General features: G+C 31.7%; 1 protein-coding gene across 6 annotated transcripts in view; it reads right to left on the reverse strand.

The window, feature by feature from the left end:
- Positions 1-221: 221 nt before the first annotated feature.
- LOC143229303 (uncharacterized) overlaps positions 222-21798 on the reverse strand; it is a 74884-nt gene continuing 53307 nt past the window's right edge. For 4 of the 6 annotated variants that reach the window (XM_076461440.1, XM_076461438.1, XM_076461441.1 and 1 more), the window contains 8 exons: positions 20753-20992; positions 17728-17837; positions 16335-16473; positions 11315-11367; positions 7475-7572; positions 6248-6602; positions 3541-3621; positions 222-2884 (listed from right to left, as the gene is read on the reverse strand). In XM_076461440.1, the coding sequence (XP_076317555.1) occupies positions 395-2884; positions 3541-3621; positions 6248-6602; positions 7475-7572; positions 11315-11367; positions 16335-16473; positions 17728-17837; positions 20753-20992 (3566 nt within the window). In that variant the 3' untranslated portion in view covers positions 222-394. Of the gene's footprint in view, positions 2885-3540; positions 3622-6247; positions 6603-7474; positions 7573-11314; positions 11368-16334; positions 16474-17727; positions 17838-20752; positions 20993-21145; positions 21223-21798 lie in introns of those variants that run through there. The other 2 variants (XM_076461442.1, XM_076461439.1) reach the window with 2 other exon arrangements.

Consider the following 21798-nt stretch of genomic DNA (forward strand, 5'->3'; position numbering starts at 1 on the left):
AAATTTAATTTATCCAAATGCTTTGTTGTCATTAAAATTTTAGACATCATTAGCTTGGAATATCCTGAAACTACTTTCTGACTCCTGAAGAAATTCAGTTGTCTGCTACTAAATCCAAACGAAAAGGGAACTAAAAAAATTACCCACTTTGTAAGATACACTATACATAACAGCTTTCATCATGTAGGTTAAACTGAAGTAAATATATATTTACCTACATGTCACATACATATATATTTATTTATATGTATATACATATACACATGCAGATACACACACAAACACAGTGTAAAGCAAAGATGTGTTGAATGTTTTGATAATCACTTACTTTATACACCCTTCATCAATATCAGCAGAGGAAGCTATTTTTAACTGTACAAAATACTCCCTAAAGTTATGGTGTGTTAGATCTTTTATAAAATTGATGGTATAATTGAGGGAAAAGATTAAAGAAATCTCGACCAATAATGTTCTGGCATGTTGCTACACTGGCCTGAATTGCTTCTAAGGGCATGAAAGGTTGCTGAACATAACCCAATAGTGGGGAATGATAAGGGTGCACAGGTGGGTTTATAAACTGTGGGAGTTGGGGATTATATTCCGTTACATAGGCTTTCTTTGAAGAGTCTGTTGCTAGGAAGTTATTTTTTGAAGTTAAACAAGATTTTGATGTTGCATCATTTGGTGTTAGATGTTTTGAAAAATGAAGTTCATGATCAATTGAAGGCTTAATATTTTGGCTGCACACATGATTGGAAACTTTGTTGGGTACATGTGTTGTATGAAACTGTAAAGGGGCTTCATCACTAATGTTAATTTCTTGTGTGATATGACTCATTGTTGGAGTTCTGTTTCTACTACTTATGTATGATTTAGGTGTTTTACTATATACATTTGATGTGTATATTTGCATAGGTGCTTTGTTCTCTATTTGTGTTATATGGGCCTGTGTGGGGACTTTAGTGTCTAGATGTGTTATATGAGCTTGTATGGAGATTTCATTGTTTGCATGTGATTTGCAGTTGTTGACAGGCCATGCAGTGGAGTTGGTCTGAACAAACTGTGAGGTTTTTTCTAAAACAGGGAAATTAGAAGGTGACTTAAACTGGTTTATAATTTCAATTTTCTGTTTTTTCTTTACTGAAAGGTCTAGACAACCTTCTGGCTCAGTGGAAATGGTTGTGACCTTTTTATACTCTTGTACTTTTGTACATGATGGATCTTGTTTCAATGTTGAGGAATTCTTTTTCACACTAAGATCTAGTGCCTGGTAATTGTCATCACTAAAGAATGTAGGGAGAGGTTTAGCAAACCCTTCCTGAGGAATATGATGATGAGAGTCGAGTGGGGGCGATGGAGTTGGGGTTACTGGTGAGATGGGTTCAACAGCTGGACTTATGGCAAGTGCATGGAAGCTGTTCTTGGATTGGTGAGAAAAGGACCCATTTAAATGAGGCACTCTAGTCTTGATGGGTTCATACTGATAATTTGAAGTGGCAAAGGAATGTTTGTTATAATACTGAGTATCGGAAGGTAACATTCCATATGGCAAGGCTGAAAACTGATGTTTTTCTTCATCAAGAACTGTTTTAAAATTTTTAGGAAGAAAATTAGGTTGGCCTGTGTAAGAAACTTTTTGACTAGCTGCACCATCATTACTTGCTGGTGTAATATTCATATGATGAGATCTAGTGGGCCCTAAGGATACCAGTGAGCCTGCTGTAATTGAAGCTGTTGGTAAAGATATCTGATATCCTGTTGTGGAAGTCTTGGGAGAAGAATTCAAATGTCTTGATATAGATTCTGATGGCAAAAACACTGGTGATCCTGTTGAACAAACTGAAGGTAATAAACCAGGAGACACTGTTTTTAAGGCAGGTGTTAGTAATAAAGGGCATTCTGTCTTGGAAGATGTAAACAATGGTGAAAGGGTGTCTTTACATTGGTCTGTTTTAAAAGAAAGTAAAGACATTGATGATACTGCTGTTGAATTTGGAGGTACTGGTGAATGTCTCCTGATTAGTTCTGGGAGTGTCTGAGTCATATGTTCCATTATTTTATTGAGAACATTGGATTCTTTCTTCTCTGCTGGAGGAGGAGATGATGGTTCTGATGCTGGAGATATCCGTTCATAGATAGGTTGAGATAACCAATTATTCTGATCTGGAGGTGGTGATCCTACCTTTTCAGTATGATGAATCACAGATGGCCGAGGAAGAGGCAAGTCTAAAGCTTCCTTTCCCCCAAGCAGTCCCCCTCTAGCTGTTTGCTTACTTGTCTCACTGATAATGTCAGATACAGAAGAATGTAGATCTAAGTCTTGGCCTGTAATTCTTTGTTGAAGTAGAGAAACCTGAGTGTTACTACTGGCTGATGGAACAATGGCTCGAGGAAATGATCTTTTGCGAAATAAAAGTGGAGACATAATACTTGTTTTATAAACTGATTTTGACTCTTGTGTTCTATCTGCTGTGGAATACTCTATTTTTACAGATTGTGAGGAAGGACCACTCTTCATACCACTAGCTACAGAGCACAGTCTAGAAGAGCTTTTTAAAAACTGTGTGTTTCCTGAGTGCTTGGATAGAATTAGCTGTTTTTCAGAATTATTTTCTACTACGTTTTTGTTATTAGAAGGGAAATGTTTCAACTGAAGTGAGTAAGGTTGTTGAGAAATTGATTCGCTGTTTCTGAGGTTGCTATTATTTTGTGTTTCTAAGTGCTGTCCAGATAAACTAGTTTCAGCCTCATTCTGGCTTGATGATGAAGTTGTCCAAGGAATTTTGTCTGCTTCTCCTAAACTCCGAGTATCTGGCTTCACCAGCTGTTTGTACACTACTGAGCTGGACTTGGAAATAACTCTTGATGGTCTCACATGTTTGACCTGAATTGGAAGGAAAGTAGATATCAAAAACAATGTTTGAAAACACATTAATATACAAAGAAGTTATACGTAACAAAACAAAAATTTTGGGGGATTATAAGGAAGAATTCCTTTGCATTGAGCATGGTGCAATATTCATTGAAACCCACCTAGATATATACTATTTATACCTTTTTGTTTTTTAAAGTAATCAAGTTTACAGTTTGAGCAGTACATAAGCCAACTATATGCTAGATGACCATCAAAGTATTTTATAAATGGGTGACCATGAATAATAAAGATATCCTCAACTAAAAGCACCCAAAGCTCCATTTACTGTCATCTAGTTGGACTGGTAAACACTGATATTGTTTAAATCTGCAGTTTTCCAGCTGATGGTAATTTTTTGCTTGATGTGAAGCATTATATTTTTATTTCACTTCATATAAATAGCATAGAAGCTTTAAGATTGTATATGTATATATAAGTATAACACTAATTTATAATTTAAAATAAATATTACTTTATTTCATATAAAGACAATGTTAAAACAGTTTTTAATATTTATAATATACAAAGAAATAACTTGAGCATATTAATGTACAGTAACAAAAATTAACATTCACAAAATCATATATTTTGGGTAAAGCTATAAGAACTGCAAAAAATGTGCTCACCAAGTTACGGCCCACGGCGTTTCTCTTCCTGATTTCGTTCCATCTCTTTTCTTTTTCTAAGAGTATATCATCTTTCCTCTGCTGAATTAAGAGAATTAATGTACTTGGTTGTCTGATAAAATTCAACACAAATATAAAAAATTACTTATTTGGCATTACTCCTTATATATTGATATGAAAACCAAGACTAGTAAGATTTCTGAATACACAAATGGTTAAAAAGTAGGCTATAATAAAACAACACCCTTATCATGTATTAATCAACAATTTTTTTTCATATTTGTTCTTTCTGCAATAAGTTTTTTTTGACACATTCACAGATGCTTATATCTCCAGTTAAAATTCAAGGTAACATGTCCATAAATAAAATTACACTATGTAACAAAATTTTTACTTTTATTGTTCCTGGGCAGAAAGTGTTATTTCCCAATTGCTTATGCCTAAAGTAAATGGAAAAGACCTATTTTTCTCTTCAACCTTTGTTCTGTGAACTGGGTAATGAAATGTTCAAATTTACTCATTTTCAAGAACATTCCAAGTAGATTCAGTGCTGAGTAGCTGACAAAGAATTTTCTCAAACTTACAAGGATTTTAAAAAACTTTCTAGAATGTTGTAAAAAAGGAGGTAGATGTTGAAGATCCAGATTACAATTTCAGAGGTGCATACTACCCCAATCAAAGATATCTCAATGACTTGATCAGAGATCTTGGTCTAACAAAGTTGAATGCCGATCTTTTGACATCTAGGCTCAAGGAGTTGGATTTGTTAGATGAAAGTGTGGAAGTCAAAAGTCAGAGGAAGCCATCACTGACATTTTTCAAACTTCTTTACTCATCAAGATGGGCTCTGCTTCTGCCACAATGTATCCAGTCTGTGCAAGGCAATTGGAATTGCCTGTAACCTGAACAAGTGGTGCCTCTTCATTGATAGCTCATCCAGAAGCATCAAAGCTGTGTTGCTTCATAACAGAAATAAGTATCTGTCTCTTTCCCTGGCTCATTCGGTGCACCTCAAGGAGAAAACATCAATGTCAAGACCTTGCTAGAAGCCTTGAAGTATGATGAGTATAGCTGGGAGATTAATCGAAGACTTCAAAATGGTGGCATTCCTGATGGGTCTCCAAGGAGGCTTTACCAAGTTTCCTTGTTATCTTTCCCTTTGGGACAGCAGGGACACCCCAGTGCACTACAACAGGAAGCACTGGCGACAACAGACTGTATTCTCTGTGGGAAGGCACAATGTCAAGTGTGAGCCACTAGTGAACCTCCAGAAGGTGTTGTTCCCACCACTGCACATAAAATTGGGTCTTATGAAACAATCTGTCACAGCTCTTGATAAAGAGTCTGCAGCCTTCAAGTACCTTTGAGACTTCTTCCCTAAGCTGTCTGAGGCAAAGGTCAAAGCTGGTGTCTTTGTTGGACCACAAATAAAGAAGATTCTGAAGTGCACAGAATTCCCCAAGAAGCTCAGTGGGAAGGAACAAAAAAGCTTGAGGCAGCTTTGTTGCAGTGGTTCAGGGCTTCTTGAGCAATTACAAGGCTGAAAATCATGTGGAATTGGTTGAGGCTCTGGCAAAATAGGCTGCAGGATGTCCCTGAAAGTCCATATCCTTGATGCTCATTTTGATAAATTCAAGATCATGGGAGTATACTTAGAGGAGTAAAGTGAGCACTTCCACCAAGACATACTGGATTTTGAACGCTGCTACCAAGGAGCATATAACGAAAACATGATGGGAGACTATATTTGGGGGCTGATACGTGAAAGTGATTTACGTCACAGTTGCAAATATCGAAAAACTACTCACTTCTAAACATTTTTATTTAACTTTAGTATAAGTACATGTAAATCTTTATTCATATGTTGTTTTATTCACATCTTATGTAAATGAAAATGTGAAAATTTGCCTGTTTTTACATTGAAAATAGGCTAATTTCTAAATTTTATTATCCAGGTCACAAAAGTATAGTTTGAAAGGAATAATAGCCAAATTCTGTACTTTTACAGCATAAGCAATTAATAACACATACTATCGAGGAACAAAATTTGTGTTACATAGCGTTATTAATCTAACTGTACACAATAAAATGGAAATGAATATATATTTATGTGTGTGTATGCATACAGAATTCTCTTATTCTTTTCAACCCTAATAACATATTTTAAGAAGTTGGTTGGTTTACAAACCTTAACATGATCTTATATGTTTTACATTAATGGAAAACAAGCAGTTACTTAGTAAAATCACTACCTAGTGAACTAATGTTGTATATAGAAAAGAAACATTTTTGTTCACAGACTACCTTGATTTTTAAAAAATTTGACATAGGACAATTGGACCTATACACTATGTTGCCTCTTTCTTTCCATAATCATGTAACCTTTTCATAGACCACAAATGGAGGCCTGTAGATCCAAAACTGCTGCTTTAGAATTTTAATTAAATAGTTATTCACTTGAACCACACCTTTAAAGATGAAAAATTCAAAAGTTGCCATGCTTATGATATTGGGAAGAGCTTATTAAGTTACTGTATTAATTCAACTCTTGACATCTTTTTTTACTGGTCTGATAATCTTTCATAAAATGTCAATAAGTACATTAGTTAATTTTTCTCTTTCTTCACTAGTAGAAGTACCAAATTCCAGGTGTATTTTAGCTAACTGTGAGCTCAGAGAATGCTACCAATACCAGTCCTTCTCTTACCTTTTGTTTGGGTTCTTTTCTCCTTCGTGACTCCCATTCTTGCTCTTGTTTTTCAAGATCGCTAAGCCATGAGTTATTATAAAATGAATCATCTTTTTTAATATAAACAACCTGATTTTTTGGTCTTTCTTCCTGGGTGACAGATTCATTATAAGTTGATGCTTCGGACGTGCAGCTGTCATTGTCAAAAACAGTAGAGTTGGATGTTTCTAGTTCTTCTCTTGCATTATTTTTGTTCCTGGTGTTTATTATGAGGTTCTTTTCTGCTGACTGAATTTTCTCATTTTTAGAAAGAGTATTTGAGAATAATGGGTCTTTAATTCCTTTCATATATATCTCAAATGGTAGTAGAAGTCTGCAATTTAAAAATGAAGCTATAGAACTAAATAGTTATTTTGGAAATAACTTCATATTGAAGCTTTTTAATGGGCATTAGAAATATAATGCTTAAAAAACAAAATATTTGTGGAAATTATAACAACACAAGAGGTCAAAAGGAACCTGTCCATATAAATATTTACCTCATTTATACATGTACTGGTGATAAATCAGAACTTTCTGCATTAAAAGGTTGCTTTGAATTTCTCCTGTACGATATCCTGCTAATTTCTATAAATTTATTATTAACAGGAAAATAGACTACAAAAACAAATCATATTTACACCTAAAAACTATTTGTTACAAATACTCCAGTATACCATAATGTTTTTTGACTCTAAAAGTTTGTGTAACTTAAAATAATAAATTCATACATTAAGTATTATAGTATGAAGATTTTCAGTCGTCAAATGTTATTTAAAACATTAACCTTTTTCTTTAAGTAACAAAGACAGAATAAGCAAAATACAAATTGTTTTGTAATTACTGTTTGTTGTTTCTGTTCTCGCAAAACATTATCGCTCATGTAAACAAAAAGATAAACTACCGATTATTTTATTAGACTAGGCTAAACAGATTTGCGAGAGTAAGGGTCGGATAGCATATCATTTTCAATGTTTAAAAAAAATGCCTTATTTGAAATAACTAAGTTAACCTTTAGGGCCTTACTTAAGTTGGGAGATATCGGAGCCTGTTTATATAAAAAGAGAAAGAAAGCTTGTTTTTTTGTTATTTCATTAACTCTGAGATTGAATTTCTTGTAATACATGTGTTAAGGTACCCATTGTCTAGGAAAGGCTTACACATTCATTTGTATAGAGTTTTAAAATGTTTTTACTGCTTACGTACTTTTCGTAATGTCTACGTGTACAGGTGGCAGCACTAGTACTTTCAGGATTTCCTCCAAGTTCATCATATATATTCTTCCACAACCTTTTAGAAGTTATCTAGAAACGGTTAAAACAATAACTATAATATTATATATCAGTAAATAAATTTTAAGCATAGTTTTGTGTTTTGGTAACAGCATATACTTTATTTCGCTTAAGTTTCTTACAATTCGGAAATATGTGAGGAAAAGTAGTGAACATTCATGCATTCTCCATCTTTTATTACTCTGAATATTAATTTATCTTTCCTGCTAGAGTAAAGATATCTATTAAAAAGTAAATGAAATATTTTGCCCTGAAGGCAGACATCTGTATTAAAAATCATACTGATGTATTCCTAATGAAATGCCATTACAAAACGGATAAAGTAACCTAGAACAAGCTAGAATTCCCTCTTCAAAGCGACAGCAAACCTTTTGAACCAACTATTTTAATTTCATCTATGAATTACTTTAAGTATGTACTACAAAAACACAATCCGTGTCCGATTTTGTATTTTACTGGTACATTACATGCCCTTCATATAATGTTTTGTAAATATAAACGTACAAATTATTAAAAATAGGTCAGAATAAAAACTGAAAATAATTAGTTTTCTAAGTTTTGTAGTATTGAACATGATAATTCAATACATACACACACTTTAGATGTTTTTCGTTTATTTTGAACAAGCAGTTTCACCTCTTCCGAACGATCAACGTAAAGAAATATTTTCTAAAGATTGCCAACATTACTGAAAGTATTACAGCATCGTAACCCAACCATAACTTTTCTGGTCAAGAACACAAACACCGTCAGTTTAAATACATTCCGAGTGTCACATTAAAAAAGCAACAAAAGCAGTTCCTAAATATACAATATATCAGCACCAGTTTGACAACTTTTATAATTATTGATGTAGATTGTATTTTTGAGAAGCTTTTGTAATCTCTCTATATAATTGTGTGCGTGCGTGTTACAATACAAATTTAGAAAACGGGACAAGGACGAAAAAAAAAAACAAGCGATAACGGATAATACTAAATAATACTTATAATTTAAAATAAAACTGCTTCCCTCTCTAAAAGGAAAAAAGGTTTTGTAGAATAGAGTAAATGCTTACAGTTTTTATTCATATAGAGTTTCCAATAATTATCTGAGGAACTATTGTGTTGTGGAATTGTTATTGAATTGTGATAAATTACTCTTTACTGTAAGGACTAGATAGAGTCATGCAAATAAATTATCTTTGGATAAATACAAGTTACTCCAGCTCCGATGGCTCAGCGGTAAGCTTGAAGGCTAAAAGTTGAGATTCGATTTCTGCGTTTCACACAGCACAGATAGCCCTTCGTGGAGCTTTGTGTTTAACAAAATAATAATGAGCGAGTGACTTCGTATCTTCTTCTTCAATAGCAATATAATCAGTATATTCATAGAAATTAATTTTTAGAGGCATACTATCACAAAATTATTAAATTTATATATTTTGACATTCATTTTCCATTAAAAACAACTCAGGTAGTTCTTTAAGACAAAAAAAGAGAAAAATCCGTCATTGTTATAAATACAATTTCAACATTTTTGTGTCTGTTTTAGCACTTGGGAAGATGCAGTGGCAGATACAAGAGGTTTTGACGAAGTTGTTTTTAGCATACTTGTATTTGGGGAGGCTGAGTGTCGTAAGCACAGAAGGGGTGGATGTGGGAGGGGACACCCCTAACACCCTACGCATTAAGAATCCATAGAAAACGGCAGGAACGTGAGAGGGCGCAATTTATTGATTAATTTAGCTTCTGAAATTGTTCATTATTTATGAACTACAAAGCGTCTCCTTAATTCAAACTCTAAACACACAGCGCAAAACCTGTATACATCTTACTCAACAGCGCCGCCTCATATTTCTCGCAAAATCAAATACACTATATTTAGAATAGTCAATTTTTTATTGTTGAGCCAGCCAGTTACAGCGTACTTTTCTATAATTCAGAATACTTGAAGTATACGACTGAAATTGACTAGCCTATTTTACATAGGCATTTTAAAGTGCATATCACGCATGACATGAACACACACGCACGCATATATGTTAGCTCATAATTGTATAAAAATCATATAAGCAATCAATTTTCTAAGGGAGTTCGACGAACTCTTAAAACCCTATCTGCATCTTCCATAGAGATGTATCATATAATTTTCGTGAGAAACAACAATTGTGTTATGACATCAAAGTTAGTAAAAGTGACTGGCAACCTGGAAACAAATAACTAAATATCCTAAACATAAAGGTGTTTGTGAATATTTTATTAATATTAAAACTTTAATAAGTGAGTGTGTTATATTTTGTTTCCAGAAAATTAATTTAATGCAATCTTATCTCCTGTTTCCGGTAAAGAAATGTAATGCAATATATTATCTCCTGTTTCTGATGGAAGGTTAAAAATTAATAAATGATTCATAATACTTTTAAAAGTTTCTGAAAATACATGACGAGAATAATAAAAAGATAATCTTTAAGTAAACTTTACTTTGTAATAGTAAATATTTCCTCTTTGTTATATTCTGCTAATTTAACAATATACATCGATAAGTTCTTTTCAAGTTCCTTTTTTTCTCATTCAAACGAACAGTTTATGCACTATTCGTAAATACCCTAAACACTACTGCGTAATTTGATTTTAAAAGTTTTTCATTACTAATGAAATTGACAAAGATGTACAAAGCCCTCAAGAGATAACAAAGATGAAACTAAACAATGGTCTTTAAATCCTTTTTCTGAGCACCTGTCAAATAACGTTTGTAGTACGTTCAGAGATATTGATTTTTGCTCTCCGTGGAATATTCCTGCACATTGAATTTGTCCTTATCCAAACGTATTTTACGCATATCCAAACAACATCACTTAGGGAGATTATATACTTTCTATTATTATTCATAATTCAATCTAAGTCCATGCTCTTGAGAAAACATGGCAAGTTTTTAGTTAATGAGATCTTTACACGATAAATAACTCCCAATTAGCAGTACTCAGATACAACCTACGAGATTTTACGCAATTCGTGAGTGGGCAAATTAAATAAGAGTTTTTTAAGCTTCTAGAACTTTTCCTTTATTTGTTATCAAGTGCAAGTAATAATTTAATAATACGAAATTGAAAACCTACTTAACTCACACACAGTTTTATAAACATAGATGAAAGTTAAATTGTTTCCATGGTAATAAAACTAAACAGATTTGTTTGCTAAACTATAACGTTTCGCCAACATTACGTTAATATCTTAATTAACTTCTGTTGTAAGTTATATTTACGTTTGCCTGAAAATATGTCTTAATACTGCTGAAAAAATATTCCACAGTTAATAACTGAAATACAGTACTAAATAAATGAAAATGTAAATTAATAAAGAATATTGCTGAATATGAAAGATACAAAATGTTTCTATCGATAGTATAGTTTTGTTTATTTACAGAAAATTACAACTTTCTAGATAGTAATCGAAGATGAATTCCATGAAGTTTACCATATGAACACGTACTTCATGTCAACAGCAGAAATCAAAGAGAAACTTGAAAACATGTACCAACACCATGTTACAATGGAGATAATGCTTAATGAACCAGAGATAGTTAACACCCCATTGTGTAAAGAATACAAATAGTTTTCATCCATGTCTCACTTCACAAGAATGAAAATGAACTTGCATCATTTAAAATGAAAATATTTTTAACTCTGTTAAGTCGTATAATTAAGCATTAGGAAAAAACAACTCATATTTGATTTTGACATCATATTTGTATATATAGGTGTTTCAATACTTACCTTTTCATAACCCCCAATCTTTTGAACGCAAGTAAAGAACCAGTACAAGTCTACTGCAATGCAAAGAAGAAGAAATGTTAATGTGAATAAAATACAATTATTTAAAATGTACTTCTACGATTCATGTTTTTCTTATTAAATAATGTATATCTAATAAACTGAATAATCAAACTCACAATAGTTTAAATTCAAAATCAATAATATAAATCGCTCTAATATTCGACAACTAAAACTAAAGTATTTCATTATTGAAAGATTTATGGGTTGTGAGAATATATGGCGTTAGATAAATCTGAAACAATTACCTCGAATTAAAAATATCGTATAGTTTGTTTTCCATTATTCCAGCGGCTAGTTTCTGGGCTAAAAACGCTACACTTCGGGGTTCGGTACTCGCGGATAGCCCATTGTACTGCTTGCGTTAAAACAGACCATATAGTTAAAAAATATATAAAGCTATATTTTAATAATAATCATGTTCGGTATTCTGTGTGTTCACCACTAACGTCACACTTGACTACATGTTCTGAGACGCAGATACGAAGTTCTCTCGTGTCTGTCAATAACACTATTGTTCGTATGAACAAATAGATTGAAGACATCAACTGGATACTTATTTTTTCTCACTGGTCTTTCCATAAACAGTTTTGCGTTATGCTAGTTGAACAATAAACGTACAAAGTTATACAATATTTTGAGACTGTAAGTAGAGCGTCACGACCTTATTTATATATATGGAAATCTCAAGAAAGAAACAACAAGAAACTACGTTAGTAGGTGGAATGCTTGGGGATTGCATTTTTTTAGTACAAAACGCAAATTGTATTTAAATAATATATACTGATAAATATAAAAAAATGGTCTATAAACATTAACTAAGAAATATAACTGATTATCTTATTCTAGAGTCTATTTAAAGTTGTGTGTCCTCTGGTGACTCAGCGTTAAGTTTATGAACTTACAGTGCTAAAACGCGGGGTTCGATTCCCCTTGATAAACACAGTTCTAAGAAACAAATTGGGCTGTCTGCTGTGTCTAGCAATGACCTTCCGAATTTTAGGGTTATAAGTCCGTAAATTCACCGCTGTGCAACGAAGGGCGTATGTGAAATAATATATTATTGGGAACATTCATCTCAAGAAATTATTTATTACCCAAAAATATTATACTAATTATAAGTGATATAGTATCAATTTTTAAAGCTCCGATAATATTACCAGTTACTAAAATGATATATATTTATATAAAGATATAGTTGTTGTTGTTGTTTTGAATTAAGCACAAAGCTACTCAATGGGCTATCTGTTCTCTGCCCACCACAGGTATCGAAACCCAGGTTTTAGCGTTGTAAGTCCGGAGACATACCGCTGAGCCACTGGGGGGTAAAATGGGCGAGCACATTTGTTACACCCGGGATTCGAACCAGCGACCCTCAGATTTCGCATCGAACGCCTTAACCTTCCTGGCTATGCCGGGCTTTCTAAACATACAGATTAACGTTAGTTCTGTCATAAAACCATACATTTGGCATTGTTGTAAGCAAAATTATCCTACGTAATGTAAACTATACTTTAATTAAAGTACAACTGTTTCATTGAAACCAATACGTAAATCTTAAACAAAGCTTTTTTCTTTAAAGCGTTTCTCATGAATTGGTTGGATGAAATATCCGAATGCAGCACATAAACCATTATCGCACTGTTAAGGTTATCATCATTTTTATACACTCTTTATTACGAATTTTTCTAAGCTTCTAGAGATCTCTCTCTAGGAATGAAAATTTCAGATTATTCTGAATTATGGACTCTCCAGGAAATTATATAATAAATTTCAATGCATTATTAAAATAATTTCTCTTAAGGCAGCAAGCATATCTTGAGAAAAAGGTTTAACAAAAACCAACCCATATCATTCACATAAATAAGGACACTTTTTTTTTTTGGTTTCATAAATGTGGCATTCATAGCTTAAGCGTCCAATACTTCATTCTATTTAAATTACCAAACCTCATAAAAAACATAAAATGAGAAAATAAAATAGAAAGTTAAGCCCTCTTTAAAATTCAGTAGATCATCAGCATCACTTAATCAAGACGGTAAAAACATGGACATGCAAATAGATTCTTCATCTATAATAGTGTAAGTAAATAATGAAACTATAGTGGAGCTTATATATATGTTGACAAATTTATGAAATCACACTTAATTTGAAAAATGACAAAATGGAATAATGTAAAAACAAACACAGATTTAATACAGTGTCTGTCCCAGCTGATTATGAAGCCATTCAGTTATTTATCCCGAATGTTAAAAAAGAAAGTCTTGATGGCATAGACTGTCGATCAAATGTTGCAAGTTTGATGTAATTTTTTTAAAATTCAAAGTACTTGTTCTCACGACTGGATGTTACACGTACATATTATTTGTGTGTGTATGTATATATATATATATATATGACATAATTTGTTGAGTATGAAAGCTGCACATGGAAACTATTTCACAAGAAAAGCCAACTCGACTTTGAATACAAAATTTATAACAGTTGAAATTATATATACCAATGTATGAAAATAGACGTTTTGAAAACTTTTAATGCACTAAAAATTTTCAAACAAACAAATCATTAAGTTTCACCCTTATCATTGATTCGTTTCCACAAAATACTTGAATTATCTTAAAAATAAATAAATAAATGATAACAAACTCCAACCAATTCTCTCAATAAGTATGAATTCTTTAGTGAATTACGAATATTTTTTATTAATTTACTAATAGCTTTGTATAAGGGAACGCTAAAGAATTCACGCAAAGATTTCTGCTAAACTGTGTTATACTGAGGTCTAATCAAACATCACACTGTTCTTTAGTATGCTTAATAGTTCTAAGTAAAAACCAGCTTACTGCAAAAAATGTATGATGTATTAGTAGTATAATCGGAAAACTTACATCCATTATAAATTACCTTTGTTCATATATCACATTAAAATGCCTATAACTGAATTAAAAAAAAAACACAGAACTTTAAAAACAGTAATTTATGAAACTAACAGAAGTTCATTTCTATTTTATCATATAAATGTAAATTTGGAAAATGTTTGTTTTTTTTTCCAGAAAAATAGAAAAACTTAAATTGCCTAATATTATATAAAAACTTTCAGTTCAAGAACAATCATTGAAATATGTGGCATCATCTGCCTAATCAAAAAAGAATTTGATGGAAATGTCAGTGCACACATAATAAACATACTATTGTGTAGCTTTGCGCTTAACAACAACAAACAAACAATCCTACTTATAGAATTTTTTTTACTAATGTAACTCAAGAGCCAAATATGATACTTAGTGAAACTAGAAACTTAAGTTTACCATTAAATGTACATAAATTATATAACCAGAATCCTAATACAATGTCATAAATAAAAAAATAAATAAATTTGTGCAGCAGAAAAGTTCTGTACGAAAACTAGTTTGCGCGAAATCTTAACTTAACTCGACCTTAAATACAAAATAATTTATAATAGAGAACGTTATATAAATCATAGTAACTGAATCTTTAAAAAAGAGTTTCAAAGTCACAATACGATCGGTATACATTCTGACAGAAGAGATGAGACTTGAGTTGAAAATGGATTTTAGATTTGATTTTACGTTAATAAATATTTCCTGTTTTTGTTTTCCTTAGTAAAACATTCAATTTGCTTGCCGAATTTTAGCAAAGTTGTTTTAAAATTATTACGTTATGTTTACAATGTCATAATGTTATAGAATTCGTTCTAAAATCGTTTTATAATAAGTTTTTACTTTAATTTTTAAACAATTTCGTAATTAAACTTGAATTCTTCTTCTTTCATGTTTGTATCTAAAGGCAGGTTGTTATGTCACAGAATAAAAAAGGAAAACTATAGATCGATAGCTTTCAGTCTGTTTTAGTACACGCAGAAGTTTTTACATAGTTCTATCACAATAGTATTAAAAAAGGACCTCGTGTTCCAAAAAAGCAAAACGATCAGACTCTTCTCCTGCTATACTTTTCTTCAAGGAAATAAAACAAAACTTTCCAACATAACATTTCAGTAAATCGAACTCTTAAGACAGAAAAATGTAATTGTGGACACGTGTTTGATGGTCACAAGCTGCCTTTAGATAAGAACGCCACCGGTGGGACAACGGTAAGTCTTAGAATTTACAACGCTAAATTCAGGGGCTCAATTCCCCTAGGTGAGCATATCAAATAGCCCGATATGGCTTTGCTATAATAGAGCACACATGCGAAGTAATATCTGAATAAACCCGATAAAAGAAAGATGGGTGGTAAACAATTATTGCTTTAAATATGTCTACAAACTTATATTCACAGAGACGGGGTTTCAATACCCGCGGTAGGCAGAGCACAGCTAGCCCTCTGTGTAGCTTTGTGCTTAATAAGATATAACTCTGAAATCACGTGCTTGGTGATAATGTCACTTTATTTTCATCATAAAGTATAAACTAAGTAAAGAAATGTTCGAAAACAATTCTTAAAAGTTAATCATGCAAAATTAGAAAAAATTATCTTTATTTCTAAATTGGCAAAATATTATTATGCTTAAGTTAAATATTACAAATCCTATGATTAAAATAACTTGCCTACCCATATCTCTAACTCGCCTACTACAAATGTAATTTTTGATATTTCTATCTGTTCTAAATATGGGCTTGTCACTGATACAGTCACTAGGAGAACGTAAACAAGAACAGAGTCTTCAAATCTATTTATTATCTGTATTTCAAGTTAAATAATTTTTCGTTTTCGCTCTATCTTAAATAAATAATAATAAAAGTTCGAGAACATTGAATTCAATTTTTCGTTAATTAATTGACGGTATTTATTTGGGTAATTGGAAATCTAAAACCAAAAAATATAAATTTATGTACTTCCACTTTTTTTTCACCTTATCAAACTGCCATCCATTAACAGAAATTAGCCACTAATAACAATATGATCATTACGGTATAGAAACAAAAAGAAATTCTGAGCTTACTTTGCTTAAAACCGAGATGAGGGACACGATTTATGGGTGTGTTTCTTTCTTGCATGAACTTAAAAAGCTTTTGTAAGAACTCCTGTTCCTTTTTACTGGCTTTCCTTTCTGTTCCATTACTCGTACATTCAATCTTCATCTGCAGTAAGAGAAACATACATTTAATAGCCACCATGCCAAACGTACACACATTCAATAAAATCCAACGAATGTCTTTAATTCACAAGTCAGATTAGCTTATTGGCTAAGCAATCACTCTGACAACATGCCTATACCAATACAGAGTATTCAAAACTTCCAAAAAAGGTAAATGGTAGCTATGACACGTTTCCTTGCGTTTATCGATTATTTTTCTGAACATAGTTTAACACTTCCATAACTCAGCAATGATAATTATATAAATCCCCAATATAAAATATTTTTCGTAACCAAAGACAAAAATTCATGCACCACAGTTTGAGGAAATTAATAGAGCTTTACCTAAAGCCATAATATCATATGACCCATATTCATAGCTCAAGTTAATTATAGTGAATATATCAAATATAACGAGCAATCTGGATATATATATATATATTCATCAAGTTCCATATTATTAATGTTTGTGTCATTTATATTAAATCGCTACAGTGTAGTATTCCCATACAACTTAGTTGCTGCCTTACGTGACTAAACCATACGTAATTGAACACATATAATGACAATTATTTCTTGTCTTCAATACAATACATAAAACAATTTAACATAACCTTTCAGTTAAATATATTAACATAAACATCGTATTGTACTTACCATCAAGTATCTATTATATAACAATTTAATTTTATATTGTAAAAAACAACATTTAATATAATATTATAAAAGTTCTCTACACATCATAAAAGTGTAAAATGTAATTTGACAATAACACTTTTCTATGTATGAAATGTGCAATATAATAAACAATGTCATTCTATTTTTTTTAAAGAAAATATCATTATAACAGAAAACATCAGTATTTTGTCGGAAACTTATCTTATTCTAGGAGTGGCTATTGATATCCAAGTACGATAGTGATCATATGCTCAAACGTTTCTAAACCATTCAATTATAATGAAGGAGAGTACATAATGATTTAATTGAAACTACACCTAACTTTAACCACATGGGTTTTATATAACGTGCACTAAAACTGAATACGTTATACTATAATTATAATTTACAACAGTTACATTCATTATACTGCATAAGAGGCACATTAATCGTGTTACAATACCTATGGTACAATTTCATGATCATAATATTCAAATATAAAGTCTAATGCGTGTATTTAAATTGTATAGGTTAATTAAATACTACACAGGGTAAATATTATGTTATGTTGAAGACAATTAACAACATTGAGATGACTAACTTTAGCATCTCCTTCTTTAGTTTCCTCTGAGGCGTTAGACTCGCTGCTTGGAGAGTTGCTTCTGTTTATTTTGGCTTTCTTTTTCCGAGGTCTGCCTTTGAGATTGGGTGCTGTATCAACAAGAAGAATGCATTATCTTCATAAGGTACTTTAAACAAAGAACTTCATATGATATTTAGCAACAAAACCGTAACATCATAAAAACAGAGTTCTTTCCAAAGATTTGCAACTAAACAACTGTCGAAAATTATGTAAAAACGTTTTTTGAATTATATGTTTTCTTTTGCTCTTCTTAACCACATTCTAAATTATTATTCTCAATTTATTCTGTAATTGTTTCACCAAAGAAACCAAGTTCTTTTATAAAGGCATTAATATACTCTGTAAAATTATTTTTTTTATGTTTAGTGGCTTTTAGCATCTGAACGACATAACACAAAAAGAAAGTAGTTTTGTCCCAGTCATAGCTAGTCCCCCGCTAGTACAGTGGTAAGTCTATGGATTTACAACGTTAAAATCAGGGACTGGATAACCCTCGGTGGACTCAGCAGATAGCCTGATGTGGCTTTGCTATAAGAAAACACACACACAATCATAGCTAACAGTAACTTCAAAATCATGGGAAAATAATTCATACACTACTTAGGAGGCACTACTTAATCATCAAAATGTATAAACAGATAAGTAATCTAATTAATCATATCACTTTTTTTAAATTTCCAATAACCGAAATAAATTACAATTTTGCGACTTTAGCGTGCCAAAATAATCAAAGACGAAATGAAAAGTGATTTCGTGTTTGTGCGAATTGTGCTTGGAACGTCTGCAGTTTAAAAACTTAAATTCGTTTAAGTCATTTTATACAAAGGCTTAAGCATTTGTCTAATTTTTTTACATAAACACAGAAAAGAAAAAAAAATTATTTCAGAGTCTGATCATTTTGACATGCTGAAATCGCAAGACGGTAAATTCTTTAAGTCAGTAACTAAATCCTGAGATTGAGCGTAAGATATAATTTATGTAGATGTTTCCATAATCTATATACAAGAATACTTTAACACCATAGTTATTTTTCTGAAATACAATAATAATAATAATATAATAAACCTAAAACCTTTTAAAAGTTGTTGTTGGACTATGTGTACTGTTGTCCATCGCGTGCACATTGTTGAAAGGTGAGCATTTCTTCCCCAGGAACAAACTTTTCGCATTCTCTGCTTACTTATATATATATATATACAAAATATATTTTCCTGGCTGAAGCAAAGATTGTTATATGCTGATAAATTTGTTTTTCGTTTAGAATGGAAGATATTACTAATGACAAATGTATATCTGAATATCGACTTCGAATGACAGTTCTTCTCTCCCATGCCACGCGATTGTACGTCACATTACAGCCCCTGTGAGTAATACCGTTTAGATTAAATAATGCTATTACTGTTGTCGTGATTTTTTGTTTGTACAGCTCGAAAACAAATTATGTTTTCATATATAAAAGCTTTAAAAATCAAAGTATTTACAGTTAAACATTTGTATTGCAGATAGACATTTACATTACCAAACTTTTTACATTAATTTCATTTCACATCATTCTTAAAATAAGATCCAAGTACACAGATATCATGTCTTGCACTTACTTTCTGAATAGTAAAATGTGGAAGCCACGCGCGTACATATTCAGCACGCACAGAAAGACGAGCTTCCTAGTTTACCAATTATTCTGAGTGATAATAAAGTTAATTCAAATATAATAAATAACTGATGTTAAAATAATAGAATAAATAATAATATGATATATTTACTTACCTTAAAATCTAACTTGAGTTAAATAAATTTGATAATAATTACAATTTATCTGTATAATCTATTTTACACCATAATAGTTATTGTTCATGAAAACTATTGATATAAATATTACCCAGACCGCTACTATATACGACATATCCAAGCTAGCCTCATGAGCCCTAAGGTGTGGACAAAAGGCCTAAGCGGTACTGGATAATAGCAGATATTGGATGGTTGATATATTATAAAATATTCGTCCTTACTTTCACTCACACATTCTTAAAATTTTATAATAAGTGGCAGTAGTATCACTTGACTTTACAAAGGAAACATCTATGTTTTGGACAATCTGAGATCGAGAGTTCAAAAGTCTAGGTCAAATGAATTAATGTTTACTTTTAGATGGCTGATAAACACAGGAGCACTGAATTAACATTTTGTAATAAATATTTTGACATTCTGTTATTATAGTTGCATACTTTATTCTTAACATCAAATTGCAAATAGATAAAAATCATTATACTGAATATTTATATAACTTATAGTTTTAAACATTTTTTCTCTACAGCCGTTAAATAAAAAAACACCAAACACTGACATAGATATACATATATTTCCTTTGAAATATCCTGTGTTTCAACTAAAATATCAATCGTCAAGAGTACAAGTTTAGCTTAACAAAAACGAACACCCAAGACACACGTATTTTAATTTAAAAATTGTAATTTTCAGGTCAAACGTTGAACCTTACAGGAAGATAAATGTTGGTGAACAGTCCACTGCAGTGGCTAAATTATGGGCTGTTTTAATACAAACAGTTTCTGTATTCTGACTTCATCTTTGTGTCGCTCTCGAAGTCACAAAGAACAGTGTGAGGACCACGTGTTTACTACGGTGTGGAGCATCTTACGATTTAATGTCAGAACAAAAACATTTATTGTCTAGTTTACAGTGTAACTTTGTACGCAAAGGTAAGTTTAATACTGTGATTATGCTGTTTTACTTATGAATCATCATTAAAACAAATATATAATACTGAATATGTTCAAGATATATATTAGGTCTCTAACTGACGTTTCAAGATACATAAACTTCGTAAGGATTCGCTATTGCTGTGTTATTGTCCTTTTGGTTTGGTTTTTCTATTTTATATCATCAATATGCTGGTCCGACTGAAATACATTCCATGAAGCAAACAAACACAATATATGATACAATGGAAGCAAGTTTAACTTACCTAAATGATCGCAGTTAGAGTCGTTGTTTGCTAGAGCGTCATGATCAAACGTGTCTCGACAAAAGAGAACTTTTGTTTTTTCATTAGGCAATGTCATTCCTCCTAAGGCCACAACAAGTAAGTTTTTATAACACTGGTCATGCAAGCCATTCAATCGTATTATCATAGCTCGGTAGCGACAGTAACGGGCGTAAGAAAGAACCAAAATAGAAGGTTGTTGGTTACTTAAAACGTCACCATCTGTACAAAAAATATTACAATAAATATAATTATATATATATATACACAAATGGTTCTTACTTAAGATGACTAAGTACTAAAAACAATTACAAAATTAATAAACTTGGAAACTGAAACTTATGCATTAGAACACAAACTTAAACCAAAACAAACCAGCCTTTAAGTTGATCTATTTCACAGTTTGTCACGCATGATCTGTGTCTCCCAACGGTTTCGCTCAACTTGTTCTCTGAGTTTGACTCAGAGATGATACCACAGCCGTTATCAGATGAACGTATTAAATGACTATGTTGTTCTTGAGTTCCGTTTGAAAAATTAGAAACATGCTTATTTCCTGTGCACGATTACTACAAGTTAGTGGTAAAAAATAGCGCAGAATTTTAATTTTCCACATTGCGACCAAATTATTTCGTTGTTTGTGATTTTTAATTGTCACGATTGCGGGTAAGCAACTAATAATCGCATAACAGAAACGCAATATCTTTTTTTCACACACAATTAAATCAGCAAATTTTCTGAAATAATCATGCAAGACTCGTAAATGTCTACAAAATAATGCGAACTTTGGAACCTCAAATGTTGCAATAACCCAACATAATAATTTATTCCAGTTTTGCATATAAATTCAAAATCTATAAGCAGTAGCAGTTTAATATAAAGTTTATAATATTACTGTCATACTAATATTATAATGGTTCGATCCGTTGATGTACTTAACAATGAGCTGATACAGGGGCCTAAAACATCTTACATCAATTGATGTAGTATCTCCCCGTCAATAGCACACAGATGATAATAAGTGTATC

This window comes from Tachypleus tridentatus, chromosome 10, assembly GCF_004210375.1.
Source record: "Tachypleus tridentatus isolate NWPU-2018 chromosome 10, ASM421037v1, whole genome shotgun sequence".
Taxonomy (NCBI): Eukaryota; Metazoa; Arthropoda; class Merostomata; order Xiphosura; family Limulidae; genus Tachypleus; species Tachypleus tridentatus.